General features: G+C 35.8%; 1 protein-coding gene and 1 long non-coding RNA gene across 3 annotated transcripts; one reads left to right on the top strand and one right to left on the bottom strand.

Moving 5' to 3' along the window:
• Window positions 1-49: 49 nt before the first annotated feature.
• On the top strand, window positions 50-13807 carry LOC138130305 (putative zinc finger protein 730). The gene is made up of 4 exons (XM_069046747.1): window positions 50-335; window positions 388-476; window positions 531-651; window positions 10639-13807. Exons 1-4 carry the CDS (start codon window positions 257-259, stop codon window positions 11328-11330), a joined length of 981 nt encoding a protein of 326 aa, XP_068902848.1. The 5' UTR covers window positions 50-256; the 3' UTR covers window positions 11331-13807.
• On the bottom strand, window positions 1664-2785 carry LOC138130307 (uncharacterized). 2 transcript variants are annotated; one of them, XR_011159543.1, is made up of 2 exons: window positions 1866-2785; window positions 1664-1817 (listed from the first exon to the last, which is right to left on the bottom strand). It is a non-coding gene; the product is annotated as an uncharacterized lncRNA (long non-coding RNA). The 2 variants fall into 2 exon arrangements; XR_011159542.1 differs by having other exon boundaries at window positions 1664-1808.
• Window positions 13808-21304: the final 7497 nt, after the last annotated feature.

The raw sequence follows: 21304 nt of genomic DNA, 5'->3' as shown, positions 1-21304 counted from the left end.
TGACATTTATTGTGATTTGTGTAATTGCGATAGAAAAACCCTAGATAAAGAAGAAAAACGTCAAAGTGCAACATATACATAACCTCAAAAAATATCTAGTGTAAAAACCATTATACATCTGGTCCATAAATACAATATTCTGGGGATCTGGGGTGGTACAGCACCGGTCTTTTAAGAATTTTCGACATTGACAATTATTTATTAAAACGACTGGACTTTAGGTGGTGTTTTATTAATTGTTTTAAAAACTATAAACATGGTGCTTAAGTGTTGTGTTGCAAATTGCAAAAGCAGAGGCCAAAAAGGACGAATCATTTTATTTAGTGTCCCCAGGAGTAAGTGTTTTATAGGTATATTTAAATATTTATTCATTTTTATTGCCCTTAGGTACCAAAAAATTATTGCTGCAACAGAAATGGCTTGACGTGTTAGGCAGAAGCAGATCATCTCCTAATAGAAACCTGCGAGTTTGTTCTGTAAAATACTTCCTTTCACTAATTAATTTACCCTATTAAACAAACATATTTTAGGCACACTTTTGTGAATTGGATTTTGATGTTAGCATTCGTTTCAGCGTGAAAAAAGATTTGAGGTTGCAGCCTAAAGCAGTTCCTCATTTAAATTTAGGTATAAGAGAAGATACTGCATGTGGTAAGTATGGTTTGAAGCAACAGCTGCTTTCCTTTTGGAATTTTTATAAGCCAGGACCAACTGATATGAGAGATTCACCTTAACTTTTATCACCACATATACATATCTAATGTTAAATCTGGAAACTGGTTCAAACAGGGGTCCTTTTGGCCACCACTAATGCAATAGAGCTTGCAGATTTTTATTTAAAAGAAAAAAAATTCCATTTTGTTTGTTTAGGCCGTTTTACCCAAGATGCTCTAGAAAACTTATTTTCCAACATAACATATACTGGGTGCCCCAAAATTCGCGGAACAACTCAATGAGGCAATGTCAATTCATGTTAGAAAATAACGAGAAAAATAATGAAAAAATTCTATACCTCTTAGATTTGAAGATATGGGGGCCCAAAAGGTGCAGCTTTGATCTCATTTATTTTAAATAATAAAAAAGATTTTGACTATTTGTCTTTTACTAGCCAGTGGCCTAATAATTTTGAACGATTGTGATCAGGTTTGCAATTATTTTCTTCATTATTTCCAGCATTTCCAAGTAGTAGTTTTATGTTCGTTTTACCTCAAATAGTGTACGGCAACACGGCTTTGATTTTTTCCTCTCATTTCCAAGGATACAACAAAAATGAAATATTTGCGGACTATTGGGATGCACAGAATGTTTTTAAATGTTGGCACATTTAGTGTAACGAATAGGTCCATATCTTCTACAAAAAAGATTGTTTTTTTTTTTTAAACATTTTTACCTTATCTCTTAATGACTACTTAACAATGTACTACTACGTTGTTCCGCGAATTTTGGGGCACCCAGTATAAATCCTGTCCTGAGCCCAAAATTTTTTAAAATGGCCATTAGAATAATTTCAATGGCACAATTTTTTAAACCTAACAATCGTGGAAATTATGAAATAGATGACTCAGAGTATTTCGCGAATTTTTTAAACACAACACTCATTGACAAAATTGAAATCGACACTTCTTCAACTCAATGAAGATTTTGTTGAAGACTTAAACATTGATGAAATACAAAGTTTGTATTATTTAACTGGCAGAACAATACATCAAATTATTAAGAATAATCATCTGACTTGCAAGGTATGTTTAGAGGCAATCCAAACCAGTCCTAATGATCCCTCGATAACTCAGTATAAGCAGTTGACTGAACTGAAAGCACTTTCAGATAAATTAATCTACCCCCAAGGTACTTTAAATTAACCTTACCTAATTATTTATTTTTTCCTCTCTGTTTTTGTAGAAATGTGTTCAAATTAGTTGAAAGTGCAGAAGTCTATTTCCAGAAGTATCCAAATTGCTTAATAAATGGAGAAACCAAACTGAAATTTATACCCAGAAGCTTTTTGAGAGCACACCTGACAGCTTGCCCAAGTGTCACCACTTAAAAGCAGCTACCTATTGTTAATTGATTTTTTAAATCCAAGATTTATTTCCTTCTGAGATCTGTCAACAAAAATTATCAGAAAGACAATAATCCCATCAAGTGTGACAGCAAAAGCATTAGCATGCGAAGAGCTGTAACAAATTTTTATTAATCATATACAACCTAACCTTTTTTTTTTTAGTAGTTGCCCAACACATTAACACTGAGTCAAACAAAAATTATCAGTTATAACAACTATAAGATTTTCCAGTCTGTTTTTCCTGCAGAGAATAATCCATTTGCAGGAAACTTATAGATAGTATTAACAATTTCCAGTTTGCATAATCATATTATCGCGCGTTCAAATGAAATCCTGGGCAGGGAAGGCGTTGGAAACCGTCAATTGTTGTGCATTTAAAAGCGTAGATTAATTGGAGCATGTTGACAGCTATCCTAAAATTTTGAGCCAAAAAATCTTTCTTTTTTTCTTTGCAATGTTTTACATTAAAAATAGAATAACTTAACGATTCCTATTCTCGAAGCAAATATCTAAGGGCATCCTTTGCTGAAAACAAACATGTTCAATTATGTCCCGATTAAACATAAACAAATGTCATTAGTGTCAAACGACAAACAGTGGGAAATTCAAACTTTACACTGTTCTAAACGCTTTAATTTTTCCAACGCCTACTCAGCCCAGGATTTCATTTGAACGCGCGATATTATTAGAGTGTCCAGAAAGTTCTGAGCATTTTTGTGGTATTCTGTTTCATGATATAAAATAAATGTAACATCAATTGGTGATTTTTGTTAGTTTTTTAAAATATGAAGTACACTTGTCCATAAACAATTTGATGTTTCTCAGTTAAATAATTTTCAATTGGTTAGATTCTGGTAATTGATTGTTTACATGGAAAAAGAACGAAATCGTAATTTAATGTTATATGAGTTTAAATGTGGACATTCAGCGGCAGCAGCCACAAGAAATATATGCAGAATTGAAGGTGCGGGAACGGTAAAAGAGTCTACTTGTCGGCGGTGGTTTGCGAAATTTCTGAATGGGGAAGAAGGTCTTAAAGATAAGAATCGTTCGGGACGAAAGAGTCCTTCTTCTATCGTCGTGGAATTGAGCTTTCGGGACAAAGATGGTTGGAAGTCATTGACAATAACGGCGAATATTTAGTTTAATTGTTGTTTAATTTTTTAAGTAATAGATATATTTATTTATTTTTATCTATTTTTCTAAAAAACGCTCAGAACTCTCTGGACACCCTAATATAAAAGAATAAAGTGTGAGATTATTACTAACATTCGTCTAACATTTGACACTAATGACAGTTGAACAACTGTGAAAACTTCAAGCTCCCTAAAAAACACTCTTCATCTCTATCTAAAAGCTCTATCTCTTTTAATTTCGAGGCAAAAATTGTGGAGCGGAATGGCGCTACCTTCTAAAGATGTAGTACCTTAAGCAAACTACTGTAGCGGACACAATATTCGGACACCCAATAAACCCCATATATCTATTAGTTAATAGATATATGATAAATCCAAGCCAAGAGCCCATAATTAGTCCCACAATAGGAAGGGTCGGTTGGTTGTAAATCAATGGGAGATTGCAAACACGCTTATAAGAATTTCTTACGATAGACCGTATTCAAAATTTTTTTATATTATTACCATAGTGTCCACGGCAATCTTCGCATTTTGTGTATTGTGACGCGCCTCGAATAATTTATGACATTTTAGAATAATTTCTGAATTTATTAAAATTTGTGATAAGATGTTAGTGTTAGAAAAAATGTTGAAGATAACAGGTGTTTTATAGTTTAAAAATCTCGGTCTATTAAATCCTCGCTCCCTGCGGTCGCTATAAAACACTACCTAGTCACCTTAATAACTTTTTCGTTGACCGCTTGTTAATTTCAATATTAATGAATTATTTTGTCTAAAATATAGTGTATTAATGGACCTCATTAATACACTATTTTTCATTAATCAACGATTTTTGCGATTTTGACGTTTTGATGTATAAACAACCTCGAACATGCATTGTTTGCACCTACCAATACTGCAGCAGGTAGTGCAGTAGGGTTTTCTATATTTTATAGCTCCATAACTGCACAATTACGAATTCACTTTTTGGTTATAATTCGCATGTCATATTTTTCAAAGGTAACTAGGTTTTCTTAGCAACCGTGATTTTTACGTGAAATTGAATGTGAGTGGAGTTGACGTCTTCTGACACTCTTTGTGGAAAAGTGAATAGAAAGTGTTGAAAAATTTTAATATGGCCTACCCTGAGGACAAAAAATGATGAAGGTATGAAGGTCTCATCTTTATCGAAAAAGATGAAATTGGTTTTAATTTGGCTTTAATTTGAAATTTTGTCCCAAAAAAAAAAGTTTGCGGTCAACGAAAAAATTTTGTAATCAACTCGTTTGTTAATGGGCGATTAATAATCCCAACTATTAAAGGCACTCACTCGCTACACTCGTTCGTGTTTTAAAGTTTCGATTATTAATCGCCTTCATTAACAAACTAGTTTATTAAATAACTAATAAACAACTTGTCTAATTTAGTCACAAATGCTGATTAAAATGTAAAATAAAAATAGCAAGGAATAATTATTCCAACAATATAACGACAAATTATAATTATAAAATTTAAATAAAGGAGAATTTTATAAATATTTAGGTATTAATCAATCACATCATATTCAACACTCAATTATAAAAGAAAATTTAGAAAAACAATTTTATTTAAGAATTAAATCTCTTTTAAAATCAAAATTAAACGGTAACAATTTAATTAAAGCAGTTAATACATATGCTGTTCTATTGTTGACCTATTCTTTTGGTGTTATAAAATGGTCCAAAACTAATTTACAGAATATAAATATTCAAACTAGAGTTCTCTTTACAAAATGTTGTAAACATCACCCCAAATCTGCTATTGAAAGATTTAATTTACCACGCGAAAGTGGTGGTAGGGGTTTTTTAAATCTAGAAATTCTACAACACAATCAAATTGCTTCACTAAAAAATTATTTTCTTAATAGAGCTCGTGATAACACTTTTTTTAATGCTTTGGTTTCAGCGGATAAAGGTTACACACCTTTAAATTTAAGTGAGAATCGCCCTTAAATGTCACATGATTTATATTGACAAATCACAACTCCGAATTATTTGAATAGCAACCAATCACAATTTAATAGGGAAAATTTCCGATATAATTTACCTAGGGAAAAGTTTTTTCGGGCGATTCTCTTTCGAATATACCTCGGGACAGATACATATCGCCAGAATTTTTTTCTTGCAGTCCAACACTCGTGTTTGTCGCTCAAAATTACCCTTGGGCTGGTGCCCTCGTGTAATTTTCTTGCTATAAACACTCGTGTGTCAGGACTGCTCGAAAAAATTTCCGGCAATAGATCTGTCCCTTCGATTCCTTGTTAAATCATCAGGTTTTTTCAAATCACGGACATCTTTCGGAGGAAAGCTGTCGGCTCCGGCTACTTACTTAGTAGCTTGCGCGCCCTGAAAACTTCTAGCACTTGGCTTTAGCCAGAAGGTATACGATAATTTTTTGAAGTGGAACTTTTTATGGGAGGGTCTTGAAATTCTGATCGGCAACCTTTTTGTGTGACGAAAAGTGGTGGGGGTAAACACAATCGGGTCGACTGGGAGCGAGAATGCATTTAGCGCGTAGCCAAAGCACTGGCACAGCTGCGCCGGCGCGTGATCAGAAATTGTGGCGGCCCCAAATATCAGGTTCAAACGTGCAAAATAATAGTTCTTTTCGATATAAGGACGCTGTCACATCATTTTTCAGGTCAGGTCAGGTCAGGTGTAGTCGGCGTTTTAATTTTCAATATTTAAAATACGCGCTTAAAGAGTTAGCGGCGGAGCGTACTTGGGCCACGCGCTAGATGCATTCTCGCCGAGTGGGAGCAGTGTCTCGCACAACATTTGCGCCAATATTTCCATCTCACTTAAATGTAAGTTAATCTGTTTGACACGATACAAACATCCCTTAAAATTGTGTATACTTCTGTCTTTGTCACACTCACGGCATTTATCGATAATGTCCTCTCTTTAATTTGGAGGCTTAAAAATGATCAATGAGTTAAGTGAAGTTTACACTATGTGCTTTCTCGTACGATTTCTCATAAGATTTATCATAAGCTGATATTTCAATGTTTACACAGTGCGATTTCTTATGCGAGTTGGTTTGGTTCGAGAACTCATAGCGAAACAAACAGATTAGGACGGTTCCTAATTTCACCCGAGAAATCATATGAAAAATGGGTCTGTTGAGGGTGGGAGAAGACGTTCGCCAATCATTCACTAGCACTCTGATTCACTCTGATCTCTGGCCTGTTGCCTTGTTGCCTACCTATCAGATGAGAGATCAGACAGTGTGAAAGCACACATTTAAATATAACCAGATATGACCAAATTGTTATATCCTATGAGAAATCATAAGAGATCTCGTAAGAAAAGTCTTACGATAACTCAGATAGTGTAAACTACACTTTACGCATTTCGATATTGTTTAGTGTTATCGTTGTTTATAATTTATTTTCTTCATTAAAATATACAATTTTGTTGTGAATATGCTATTTAAAAGTGATTGAAGAATAATTACAATGTTTCCCTGTAATACAAAAGTTTCACTTCTATCGTGCGCCTTTACGACACATTCTGTTTTTTTTTTTACTACCTCTCACTTGCGCCTTGTCTGTGGCTCTCTCGTTGAAGATGTAGCCCAAGTTCTTCCCATTTCCACTCGCTCTCCTCACTCTTCCTCTTTCTCTTGTTGAACACCATCATTTTCATCTTCTCAACATTCACTTTCAGCTTTTTCTTCTTCCTCACATATTTTCCCAGGTTCCTCATCATTTCTTTCATCTCTCTCTCATACTTTGCCACAATCACCATGCCGTCCGCAAACGCCAGGCTCCAAATTTTCTCCCTGCCCACCACTAGCCCCTCCGCTGCTTACGCTTTCCTCAACATTTCGTCCACCACGTACAGGTCGACCAAAACAGCTTGGCGGGTGACGCAATGGACTGAAATCCATCCCACTAGCGGAGTGGACTTGTTTGTTGGGTCTGGAAGTGTTTAGATCGTGTACGAAAGGGCGAAAATCAGCGCTTCAAGCTTCAAAGTGAACAGCATGTCCGGGCTGTTTTGAGTAGATTTGCTTCATTGAGTGTACCGTACCTACAACCGTAGCCATGTCCTAGTCTTACAGAGACTCGCTCGTTTCCTCTTGTGCGCATCTCATCCGTCAAGCTATTCTGGTCAAGCAGTATATCGTGAACAGCAGGGAGCTGAGCGGGCAGCCCTGTCTCAGTCCCTTTGTCGTTTCAAACCGTGGAGGGAGAAAAGACTGGAGATGGCATTTCCTATGCTTCCCATGTTAAAAATCCGTACCCTCTAAAAGCACGTGCAACAACCTTTTATGGCCCAGTCCACAATGCGCTAGATAAAGAAGCACAATGCGCCTGGAAGGAAGGCGAAGGAAGCGATTGGCCTAGCGTCTATATTCAGAAACCTTTTATGACTCTGTAGTTTTCGCGGGCCGGTACACTTATTTGAATTAGTGCCATCTCCAGTCTTTTCTCCCTCCACGTTTCAAACCATTCCCCCTCTTTCTCTCCTACCTTCACCTTGCTCTTTGTCCTCGCGTATACCTCTCTCTCTCTCTCATATACTCAAACATTTTCTCTGTGCCCACCTTGTCGAACGCCGTCCTGAAGTCTGCGCACATCCTCCCTTCTTTCTTCTTCAGTTCGCTCTTTTCTAAATGGTCCAGGATGTACATATTGTCAATAGTGCCCCTTCCCTTTCTGAATCCGGCTTGGCTGTGCGGCACCACTCCCTTTTCCTCGATCTCTCTCTTCATCCTTTCGCTCAAAACTGACGTATACAACTTATACCCCGTTTTCAGGAGAGTTATTCCTGGCTCTGTTTTTCTCCTCTCCTGTCCTCTATATACTCCGTTCATCAGTTCAGCCATTCTCTCTACCATTCTTTCGGTCCCATACATCCCTCCCCGGGCCTTTCTCTTTTTCAGCTTCCTTATCTGTTTATCCACCTCTTCCGCTGTGATTTCTGTTTCCTCCGGCGCCGTCTGCTTCTCTTTCATGTGTGTTCCTGCCTGTCCTTCCTCCTTTCATGAAGTACTCTTCCCATTCTTGCGTTGTTATTTCCTCGCTCACTGATTCCTTTTTCTTTTTCTCTCGGTTTATGTATTATCATACCTCCCTCTCTGTTCTTATGTTTTTTATCTCGTTCTCCTCCCTTTCCCCCTTCTGCACCCCGTCCCTCACCGGTAACTTTCTCTTTTTTAGCTTCCTTATCTGTCTTTCCACCTCTTCCGCTGTGATTTCTGTTTCCTCCGGCGCCGTCTGCTTCTCCTTCATTTGTGTTCCTGTCTCTCCTTCTTCCTTTCTCCCTTCCAGCAGTTTCATGAAGTACTTTTCCCATTCTTGCATTGTTATTTCCTCGGTCGCTAATTCCTTTTTTTCTTTCTCTCTCGGTTTATGTATTTGCATACCTCCCTCTCTGTTCTTTATTTCTTTTATGTCTTGCTCCTACCTCCTCTGCTTCTTTTTCTCTCTACATCTCTCGCTGTATCTTCTTTTCGCTTCTAGGAATCTGCTTCTGTCGATCTTGTTCCTCCTCCATTCTCTCTACACTTTTACCTACCGCTTCCTTCTTCGGTTGTTCACATTCTCTGTCTCACCATCCATTTTTCCCCCCTATTCCCTTACTGTCACCTACTTTTTCGTCGTCGCTTTCATTTCCTTCAGCTCTGACGCCATCTTCTCCACGTCCTGCTCCTCAAATGTTGCTTTTTCTTGTCTCCTCCTGTACCCTTCCACTCCTTGTTCATCCTACACTTTTATTGTCACCTTCTTCTGGTAGAATTAAATTTGACGTTTCAAATTTAACCGATATAAAAGCCAGAAAAACCATAGTAACTATGGCTTTTTATATGGATGAAGGAAATGATCAACAGTAATATCCCCAGTGCATGAAAATAACCGATTAAATTTTGACGTTTTGTCAAAAGTTTTGCTTAGAAATATTAATTAATTTGCTGTCTTACATTTTTGGGATATCTTTTGTTTGTCACCAGAAACCACATAGCCTCCAACCTAACCAAATTTATGGCAACGTAGTAACGAATATCGGTCCCTAAATCCTAGGGAGTAATTTATTTTTGACACGAGAGTAACTCCTTTCGGAGACAGGCACCACAAACACCTATTAATAAAACTGTCTGTACTAAAATATGGTTTATTAAAAATTTGTGAATTAAAGAATAGTTGTTACATACTTTCATGAGAAGAAATTATCTGCGCCATCGTGGCCGAAACCAGTTGTCGCGCCGGAAAATTCACCTCTCGTACTCTAATGTAAATAACTATTACAGTAGTGTTATTTGGCGGAGAGTTAGAGATTTATTTGCCGTTAAGTTTAATACCAGACCCATTCATTCTGTTAGTAGGTACCTACTATTCACAGATTTGTACAAAAATGTGCAAATATTCCTGTAGAATCAGAAGTTAGAAGTAAGTAATAACATTTTTATTGCCAAATTCAAGAACGTATTTTGGCGATGGTAAATTTGGACCCAACATACAGTTTAAAAAAAAATTCTCTTGAAGTAGGTTTATGTAAATCGCGGATACGGAATCTCCTCAGGAAATAGAAATATCATCCCTACGAGGCAGTGTCATCAAGAGATTTTTGCTGTTGACGAAAAAAATAGGGGTGCATTTTGTTATGAAATGCAGGAGAGTGCTAATAAGGATCGTCACTTTCTGTCGGCAATTTGCTTCACAGACGAATGTACTTTTACACTAAATAACGAACCAAGTGTTCAAAACACGCGATATTGAGCTCAAAAAAACCATCGAGTTTATTCCCACTAGAGTTCAGTATCCTAAAAAAAATCATACTCTATTTGAAATAGAGGGAATTTTAAATTCAGCAACTTATTTAGATTTATTAGTAACTAAGGTAGGACCTGGCATTGGAAGAAGTTGCAAGAGAAAATCAGGAAATCTAGTTCCAACAAGATGGCGGTCCCGCGCATTTCAACTTCTAACTTTTAAGTTAGACATTTTTTAAACGATTCATTTCCAGATTGTTGGACTGGTTGAGGTAGTGGTACAAATTGGCCAGCAGATCTCTTGATTTAGCACCTTGTGACATTTTCTTGTGGGGTCATCTTAAAGGCAAAATTTACAGAAGACGTCACCCAGATATTAATTATTTGAGAGAAGCAGTAACTGCCGAGTGCGCGTTAATTACTGAGAGGCAGTTGGTCAGTGTAAGAAATGCTTTTTTTTCCAACAGATTGGGGTATTATGGGGAGTTATTTGAATATTTATTGTAATTTTATCTTTCTTTGGTACGAAATTGTCGGAGATTTTCTCCTCAGACCACTCGTATTTGTTTCTGAAGACAATTTTGTCGGCGAAATAAATACATACTCGTATCTGAGATCGAAAATTTCCGACAATTTCATACCCACTCGCATTGCTTATGAGTACGTAGGTAGTTTTTTGTATTGACATGAAATGATTTTTTTCAGATTATAACATCAAAATGCCAAATTTGGAATGTAGAGGGAATATCCCGAAATGTGGCCCCGGAAAGATTCACAATTGCAAGAGATGTCCTTACGTGACCAAAGCACCTTTCTACATGGTGAATCACGCGAAACGTCACCGGTTTCCACTCGAATCATCCAGATGTGAAAGAACAAATTTGGAAAAGTACTACTGCAAGGACTGCAATTTTGAAACAGATCTTGTTGTAATCTTCAAGCAACATCACAGGGAATTTCATAGAAAGGACACTGATTGTGTGCAAGATCAACCAAAAAATGACATTGTAGTGAAAAGCTACATTTGTCAAAACTGCTCGTTTGAAACATATTCGGTTTTACTGTGGATGAAACACTTGGAAAGTTCATGTTTTGATACAGAAGATGCAATCCACTGGTATAATTGTGATAAATGCAAATACGTAACGAAATATAAGAGCAACATTAAACAACATAAAAAAATTCATCTCTCAGCAGATACCCTCCAGTGTTATAGCTGTGATAAATGTGAATTTAAAACGAAGTGGAGCTCCTCCATAAAACGACACAAGAAAATTCATCTCTCAGCAGATGCCATAAAGAATTACAGCTGTGATAAATGCGAATTCAAAACGAAACGAAACGGCTGCCTAAAACAACATAAAAAAAATCATATGTCAGCAAATGCTGTTAAATAGTAGAGCTGGGATAAGTGCGAATTTAAGACGAAACGGAACGACCACTTAAAACGACATAAGAAAATTCATCTCTCAGAACATGCTGTCCAGTGGTACAGCTGTGATAAATGCGAATTTGAGACGAAGAGAGGACAACCCAAAACAACATAAGAAAAATCATCTCTCAGCAGATACTGTTCAATGGTTTGACTGTGATAAGTGCGAATCTAATACGAAGTGGAGTGGCCTCTTGAAACGACATACTAAGTTAATTCATCTCTCAGCAGATGCTATCCAATGGTTCAGCTGTGAGAAATGCGAATTTGAGATGAAGAGAAAGGACCACCTAAAACAACATAAAAAAAGTCATGTGTCAGTAGTGTATAAATAAGTACGAATTTAAAGCGACTACTTGATGAGTGATGACATAAACGTCTGGTCTAAAAACGAGTACTACCTAAAACATCGTTGAACAAAGACTCAAATAAAAACTGTTCATATTGGGTGATTCAAAATGGTTGTTGATTACTCGCGACACCTCTACGCTCGCGACAGTACAGTTAATTTCAAAATTATAGGGCTTAAACCTAATTTTCTACTGTGTGAAATGAACTTACATTTTTTGTCAATGATCAATGTCAATTTTGACAAACAAAATGCCTAATCTAACTGAAAACAGTGAAAATACGAAAGTGTTCATTCTTTCTAAATTAGAAGAAGGGTGGTAGATCTGGAGGGTAGCCCAGTAGTATAAAATAAGGTACCTTATTATAAAATCGCGAAGAGCGCCGTGCAGAGGATAAAACAGACAATGTTATAGTGTTCTAAAATATCAACGACGTTTTATGTTGTCACTTACCTAACCTATAATAAAAAATATGACGTTCAATTTTAAAAAGGCATCTTTAAATGTGGAAAAACTGTAATAAACCGACTCCTTGATTTTTGAGGTGTACCTAGGTACTCTATAATTTTTTATTTCATACTGTCCGGTAGATGTTCGATTGCATTATCAATTTGAGTCCGGTAGGTGAGTTATACAGTATCAGAGCCGGAAAGTGTTACTAAATAACAACTACCGGACTGTTTTATTTTTATCCATCCAATCTGACATTAAAAAGTGAAAAAATCAAAAAATATTCAATCTAAAAAAACAATAGCAACGGCCGTTACCACAGGAAAAAGGTGATGCTATTTTCACAGAATAATGTGATTTTTTAATTTTTGAAACAAAATGATGTTGCACAAGAGACTTCCAGTATGAAATAATAGTATATTTCAAACCAAGGTAAGAAAGTGGTTTCTTGCAGACCGCAGGCAAAGATTATAAACCGAGTCGTAGACGAGGTTTGTAAGTGCCTAAGGTCTGCAAGGACACTTTCTTAACAAGGTTTGAATACAATTTTTTTCCCTACCGGCACAACTTTGTTGAAAAAAGTCAAAAAAGATGATTAAAACAAAAATTTTGAGAATTGAATAGTAGGCTGTGTTATTTGTTTAATTAACTTGTCATCGCATTTGAAGATTTGAGGTTTGTTCGAAAATTTGATATAAACAGGGTAAAGTAATCTACCTACCTAGCTTATCTGTTTATTTTCCAGATTATATGATTGACCTACCAACTTACTTCATTGAATTGGCTTTCATTTATCAATAACTTATTTCACTTTTGACACTTTTGACATTTGTATTTTGGTACAGTTTTACCATAAACATTTCATGATTAACTTTCTTACCTTAGCGAGAAAGTTGAATTTTCTCACCTCAAATGAGGTATCCACAGCCTACATTTCTAACCGGTAGGGAGAAAAATACATTACGATATATGTACATCCGGTAGTACTTGTAACAGGTACTATTGCGATCAAAAAATTTCGGACACTAATGTCATCGTGCTGTCATACATTCTAAAACGACCCTTATGTATAAATAACCTCAATTTTAATTGTGTCAATTTTGAAAATGTGAATGTCAGATTTACCGAGAAAATATTCAAGAAGTTTTAAAAATCAGACAAATGGAATAGAACGAGGTTTTAATTAATAAAAAATATACAATAAATACCCAAATGTACTCGTATATTAAAAAAATTATATTTTAAACCGGTATCATATTCACAACAATTTCATCTTTCATGTGACAGTTTCAGTAAAGCATGATTTAGAGTAATTTTTTTAATGTGATAGAAGTTTGATGTCCGAAATTTTATGATCGTAATATGTAGTACTCGTTTAGATTTTCTTGACATTCTCCTAACGTCGCCTCGTCCATAATGTCTAATTCGTACTGTTGCAAGTAACCTACCGGACTTATAACGTAAATTACTAGAATTTAACTGTAGCTGAGTGGACGATGCAATTCAAGCGAACAAAAGCGGCCTTACTCTCAAGTGTTGGATTAGGTTTTGTTCGATACCTGACATAACTCCTTAGAAAGTAAGTCTGTAACTTTGTATTCAAAATTTTAAATAAAATTAAAATAAAATAAATCACATATTTGGAGGGATCTGTTGCTATGGAAAAAAATAAAATTGTAGCCGGTTATTAAAACTGACAATTTAATTCATACACTAAAAGTCCCATAAGCCGGTGTTTTTGTCATTATGACAGCGAAAAAAGTTTGCCCTAACTTTTCCAGCGACAAAACGGAACCTAACCTTTGAAAGCGTCTGATTCTACAGGGTCATTATAAATGATTGTACCATCGTAGTTGGGATTGGCGAGCGTTGGTGGCTAAATTGAATGTGCCGCAAGCTTGATAACATGAGTGAGACTAGCATCGCCGATAGGTGGCGCTACTGGCTGTAGTGGAAATGTGTCTACTAGTTTGTCTAACGTTGCGAAGCTGGCGGCACAACCAAAATTTGTGTGGGTTTTCAACGCCAACTGTGATGGGACAATAATTTTAATGACCCTGTAGGTCTGCATCATCGTACTTTTCCGTATTCATTAAATTGTCTTACCGAATTACACTCAAGAAGAAAGAAAAATTTTTTCAGAGTCAGTCTTTTTCGTTAAGTTGCCAGGCAACAAAATTCTCATTGAAATGTCAAGTTTACTTCGACAAAAAAAAGCTCTCGTGTAATTATAAGTGACAATTTCTGAGTATAATGTATTGACCACAAAGTGAGTAGGTACATTGGTATAATAATTGGTAAAAGGAAAAAGGAAGCTCTTGTGAGTACCGCAATACCAGTTCCTCTGGGTGGCAGTAGAGAAGAGATGAGAACATAGAGGTCTTCTGGCGTTCTTCGCCCATGATCCAGCCTTTTATTAAGGGCTGCTAACGAGAGCGCAGGACGCGTGGGTGGTGAAGAAGATCCTTGAGTGGGGTAGCGTGGAGGGGTACGCTATGGCACTACTGTGGTACTCCGGAGCGTTCTGGTATAGTCCTACAGAAACTCTAGTGGAATTCGACTTTGTTTGTAAATTTAACAACAACAATGGAAGAATAAGATTTTATTATCAAAGTAATATAATATAACCTTTGCCATAAATACAACTACCACTATCTGTAACATCCCTGCCTGAAGCTAACATTGCGAACCCCAAACTGACAACCCTCATTAGCATTTATAAGTAGGATTATTGCTGCACCATAAAATTCTATTTTTCAAGTGACAAACATAAATTTACAACCAAAGTCGAATTCCACTAGAGTTTCTGTGGGACTATACTACTGGTACAAAGTCCTGTAACGTCAATAAAGTGATTGCGTACACGTTGTGGAAATGGATGATAACGAATTATACGGTGTGATCAAGAATGACTGAGTCTGTTGGTGACAATGAAATTTGTTAAATTTGAAATTTACCATCAAAGGTTCATTTTTGTAACAGCATAAACATAGCCGACATAACTAAAAATGTTTTTAATGTCGTCTCAAGTTAAAAAATCCGGTCAGTGCCAATTACGAGACAAAAAACACCAATACTTTTCAATTGTTTTATTGCCCACAGACTGAGTCATTGTTGATCACGCTGTATCTTCCTGATGATGTCATGGAAGAGGCAAGTGCCGCGAGGTACGTACCAAATGTTGCATACAAAATCAAAATTACGATATCCAGAAAGAATTTGAAAATCTTAAACAATGGCAGACCGAGAAACGGACCAAAGAAATAGACGAAAATGTTATGATGGCATATAGGAACCGCTTCAGTGTGGTTGCGGTAGGTATTTCAAATGTTGACACCTCCAGGTAAGAGGTTTTTAAATAAGCTACAGGGTTATTATAAATGATTGTAGTCCAAGTTGGCGTAAAAACTGAATCTAAAATCTATGGTTGCAGCTCCATATAAAAATTTTTCAAAATAATGTGAATAAGTGAATACACACCGTTCACACACAGGAGTTAAACAACTCAGTATTGTTAGATTCAATCGTTAATTTAAAAAGAAATAAATAAAATTCTCATCACCGCACATTTCGCCAAAAAAATGACAGTGACAGTGACAAAAATTGGACAATTCACAGTGAGGCGGCAGAAATTTCATAACATGTGCATGACTTGGTTCGACTACAGTCATTTATAATAACCCTGTATTAGTTGTTTTAATATAATAAATGGTACAGGTTTAACAATCTTATCTCCTTTTTGAAAACAAAATGTAAAAACTAAAAAACATCAAAATGATGTGAATAAGTGAGTACACACCGTTACGAGTTAAATTGGGTGCAAAACAACTTAATATTTTTAGAATTGGTTGGCAAACAACAATATTTTTGGATTCAATCGTTAATTTAAAAAAAAAATCCTCATCACCGCACTTTTTATCTAAAAAATTACAGTGACAGCGACAAAAATTGGACAATTCACAGTGAGGCGGCAGAAATTTCATAACATGTGCATGACTTGGTTCGACTACAGTCATTTATAATAACCCTGTATTAGTTGTTTTCATATAATAAATGGTACAGGTTTAACAATCTTATCTCCTTTTTGAAAACAAAATGTAAAAACTAAAAAACATCAAAATGATGTGAATAAGTGAGTACACACCGTTACGAGTTAAATTGGGTGCAAAACAACTTAATATTTTTAGAATTGGTTGGCAAACAACAATATTTTTGGATTCAATCGTTAATTTAAAAAAAAAATCCTCATCACCGCACTTTTTATCTAAAAAATTACAGTGACAGCGACAAAAATTGGACAATTCACAGTGAGGCGGCAGAAATTTCATAACATGTGCATGACTTGGTTCGACTACAGTCATTTATAATAACCCTGTATTAGTTGTTTTCATATAATAAATGGTACAGGTTTAACAATCTTATCTCCTTTTTGAAAACAAAATGTAAAAACTAAAAAACATCAAAATGATGTGAATAAGTGAGTACACACCGTTACGAGTTAAATTGGGTGCAAAACAACTTAATATTTTTAGAATTGGTTGGCAAACAACAATATTTTTGGATTCAATCGTTAATTTAAAAAAAAAATCCTCATCACCGCACTTTTTATCTAAAAAATTACAGTGACAGCGACAAAAATTGACAGTTCACATGAAAGCGGCAAAAATTGCATAACATGGGCATGGCCTGCTTCGACTACAATTATTTATAATAACCCCGTAGGTAATTGCGCTCCGCGTTAGCCTTGCAAATGTATTGTGGGTTGCATTTTCAATTCCGCCGGGCTCATCACTCATGCAATAGGTACTCTGTATAATTTTTTTTTATTGTACTCGTATTTGCAAAACATTTGTATTTTGGTCTTTCTTGCCGAGTAATTAAAATTTGTTTTTCTCAGTTTTCATTCTAGCAGTATTGGCTAATTTTATTTATTAATTAGAAAATAATACTACAGTTCATCCATTTTCAACGTACAGTCGGTGGACAAATAAAACTGGGAAAAAAATGACAATCACATACAGTTCATCCATTTTCAATATACAGTTGGTTGCAAAAAAAAACGGGAAAAGAAAATTTTCCTAATGTAAATTTGGTTTTGTCCATTTATCAATTAATTTTCTACTTGACAATGCCTATCAAATAATTTTTAAAAATATCATTGAATTTCGACAATAATTCTAACCTATCTCTCGTAAAAAGGTTTCACACTATAAAAATGTGTCAATGTTATTTTGACATTTCCCTTTTTTTTGCAACCAACTGTACATTATTCTTAGGGAATTTTCTTTTTTTGTGTTGCAATGAAAGTGTTTTATTTTTTCTAATATTGAACATTCAAAGCGGGCGTTTTGAATCTGTCAAAAAATTTGATACTGTCAGATTAGGTATAATAAATTATATTTGACAATCCAACTCGAAAATTTTTAACCAATTAAATTGCAGCATTTTTCAAATTTGGACCAATCAATTGATTTTGTAGTGACTATTTCATTCATAGTTGTTTCAACCAATCATATTCCGTCACTCAACAATGAATGCAAAAAGTTTTGCCAGACCTATGGTCCAATGAAATCGCGAAGATAGAGGTATGGTCCAATGAAATCGCGAAGCTAGAGGGTTTTCAGATGGCAAACTTTTTGTCATAGTAACAGGTTTAATATGACAATCGAATAAAAGTCAAAAATTTGTCTAAAATGAATGAACAGAAACGTTTTTATTCATGAAATAGTCCTCCGAATACCATTCGTGGTAAAATTTTGTCTGGCAAAATTTTACGATTGATTTACTTCCACTTTTGATGATATCATCTATTATTCTCTTTTTCGTTCCTCGCACAAGAGACCACTTTGTAATACACGTCATACTGGAAAAACGACGCACACTGCAGTGACACCTAAACTACCTCCAGAGAGGCTCGTCTCTTGCACTCCAGGTCGTCTTCGAAACAGGATCACACACGTTTCCCTTCCAGGTCCTGGTACTTTTCTCACTTGACGTCGGGGTAACCCCAATGTACATTTTTCGAAGTCACTTCACTTCCGAGAGCCGCGATAAGACGTAAACGATCCGGTTCTCAATTATGAAAAATTATAAACAACGCGTTGTTTACAAACAGAATTAGCTGGTTGTCCTGGTATTGAGCAAATTGTTTCAATCTTGTTGCTTTGATTTTTAAATGAAAACGGTTGAAACTGACATTTAACAATTGTCAAAATATATTTTTGTAAATGTCAAATTTGACGTTTTTGGCAAAAATAACTATTATTACACAACCGATACATTATGAGGTCATAATTCTACTGTTTTGAGACGTTTTATGGGATTAATAAAACATTAATGTCTTATATGTATTATAAGACACTAGTGTCTTATAGGTACATAATAATACACTATAACGCTAAAGTCAGAATAACTTTATTTAGATCCACTTAAGATTTACATTAATATTCACATTAACAGACAAAACATTGGCGTTGTTTTCTTTTAAAAAAGAAAATATTATCGGTCTTTTTTTTGTTTCATTGGCGAAGACAGATTAACTGCAATAGATGGAACTGTACTCTCACCAGAAGTTTTGGTGCACTTTCAAAGTTGCCTTTAACATTGAGACATTTGTCTACGACGATGAAGGTACATACTTTTTACTGACATTGAAGAATTACGCCGATATGAGCTCTTCGGTTATCATCACTTCCTTCAATTTTCTCGGTAATGACTCTGAAGTCGCTTTTTCAGTTTCTGCAAGTATTTTCGCTGAAATATTCTGATTCTTGCCGATATTTTCTATTTTTCAAAAATGAATGATTGCAAATTGCAAATGGGGTCGACAAAACAATCGGAAATAAATAGCAACCGTTCCATGACTTCCTGGTATAAATTAATTCATCGTAAAATGACAACGTCATTTGAAAATGTCAAATAAAAATTTTCCAAAAAAATAAAGGAAAAACGTGATTTTGTGTACACTGCTGTGCAGAATAATCGCGTACACCTCTTTTTCGCTGTATTAAGTCGGTCTGGATTGGTTTTGACGTTTTATTTGGCAGTGTCAAAAAAATGTTTCATTTTTCTAATAACAAATAAAATAGTGACAATCGCAATGACAGTTTATAACCTATTTACAAATATAATGTCAAAATCCACATTTACAAAGCGAAAAATACTCTAAAACTTGATTGTTTGATTTTTGAAGTGTACGGGATTTTTCTGCACAGCAGTGTATAGTCCTACAGAAACTCTAGTGGAATTCGACTTTGGTTGTAAATTTAACAACAACAACTGAAGAATAACATTTTATCATCAAGTAATAACCTTTGCCAGAAATACAACTACATACCACTACCTGTAACATCCCTGCCTGAAGCTAACGTTGCGAACCCCAAACTGTCGAACCTCATTAGCATTTATCAGTAGGATTATTGCTGCAGCATAAAATTCTATTTTTCAAGTGACAAACAACCAAATTTACAACCAAAGTCGAATTCCACTAGAGTTTCTGTAGGACTATACCTGGTTGTGGATAAAATATTGTATTGCATTCGTGGATTACCGGCAAATAAAACTATAAAAAATTTAGACACTCTGCCTTGCGGCCTCGTGCCAAAATATTTTCGCGAGTTTTATTTGCTTTAGTGCTTATTCACAATGGACATAAGCTTGACATAAGGCATAAGAAATTCACTCCACATGCAGTGGATATACTATTAATTTTTACGTAACTTATGAGAAGTGACCTCAGTGAACATTATTATACATAATATACATAAATTATTTTCCAATTGCCCAAATTTACAAATTATTCTTAGGTATCGCTTAATATGTATTTCTTATGTCTTATGTCCATTGTGAATAAGCACTTATAATCCACTCATGCATAAATAACTATTACTTTCTTTCGATTTTTAAAATAATAAATCTGGCAATGCTCTGGCAACAAAATGTCGAACAGATCCTGACAGAAAAAAAAAGTTGTATCCATTGCATCATTGAATCAGTTAGTCCAACATGAAAAGGAAAAATCATAGCCAACTCGGTCCCAGAAAGATCGTGAATGCCTAATAAGTGGGAACTCCAAAACGACAGATCTAGTTTTCACAAAAGGCTTTTGCACGAGTCTCTACTGTGATGTCTGGTATAGGTGTTGCCTCTGGCCATCTTGGAAGCGATTTATCATCGTAAGAAGGTATTCTTTTCCCTCTGCATATGGAAGAAGACCAACAATGTCGGTGTGGACGTTTCTAAAGCGGGCATCTAGGTCTCGAAATGTGCCAATTGGTGCACGTGTATGTCCCTGGATCTTGGCGCGTTGGCAAGGGATGCATGTTCTCACCAGTGAAGTGATATATTTCTTCATGTTTGGCTAAAAGTATTTTTTGGACACTTGTTTGATGGTGTTACTGACACCGCTGTGCGCTAGGTTCTGTGTGACCTCGACTATGTTCATTCTACAAGGCTGTGGTACGTAGAGACGGTTTCCGTGCGAGGTTTCATACCAAAGTTCCTTTGCTGATGCTGGGGCTGGAGCTACGGTGAAACGGAATTTGCCTTGTGTACGTAGAGTCTGTAGTTCTGGATCTTGTTCTTGCATTGTAGGAAGTAGATTATGGTCGAAGTGAGCTTTGGTTATCGCCTCAATTCTTGATAAGAAATCTACAATGATGTTCTGTTCTCCCTTCACATGGCGAATATCTGTGGAGAATTTGGAGATTAGATCCAATTGTCGGCATTGGCGAGGGCTGCATTTCTCAGGCTTTTGACTGAAAGCAAATGTGAGAGGTTTGTGGTGTGGTCCGTGTTCCGTGTAAATGCTGAACTTTCGTTCTAGAAAGTGTCGAAAATGCAATATGCCTTTGTAAATTGCCAACAACTCTCTGTCGTAGGCGCTGTATTTTCTTTCCGCTCCAGTTAATTTCTGCGAGAAGAAAGCAATTGGTTTTGAAGTATCTTTCTCCAATTTATGCAACACTGCGCCTAATGCCGTGTCGGATGCGTCTGTAAACAACGTCAATGAGTGTGTTGGGTTGGGATATATCAATGTGGTGGCTTGTGCTAATGCCTTTTTACATTTCTCGAAAGCCGATGTTGCCTCCTTGGTAGGCTTGATTGGTACGTTCTTTTTTGTGCAACCGTTAAGAAGGGC

Source organism: Tenebrio molitor, chromosome 5, assembly GCF_963966145.1.
Source record: "Tenebrio molitor chromosome 5, icTenMoli1.1, whole genome shotgun sequence".
Classification (NCBI taxonomy): domain Eukaryota; kingdom Metazoa; phylum Arthropoda; class Insecta; order Coleoptera; family Tenebrionidae; genus Tenebrio; species Tenebrio molitor.
The sequence above is the reverse complement of the archived record's forward strand: the minus strand, read 5'-3'. Positions and strand labels throughout refer to the sequence as shown.

Coding starts and splice junctions, on each gene's coding strand:
- LOC138130305 (XM_069046747.1), top strand. CDS start 257: ATGGTGCTTAAGTGTTGTGTTGCAAATTGCAAAAGCAGAGGCCAAAAA. Junction 477..530: donor GAAACCTGCGAGTTTGTTCT/GTAAAATACTTC, acceptor AACATATTTTAG/GCACACTTTTGTGAATTGGA. Junction 652..10,638: donor AAGAGAAGATACTGCATGTG/GTAAGTATGGTT, acceptor GATTTTTTTCAG/ATTATAACATCAAAATGCCA.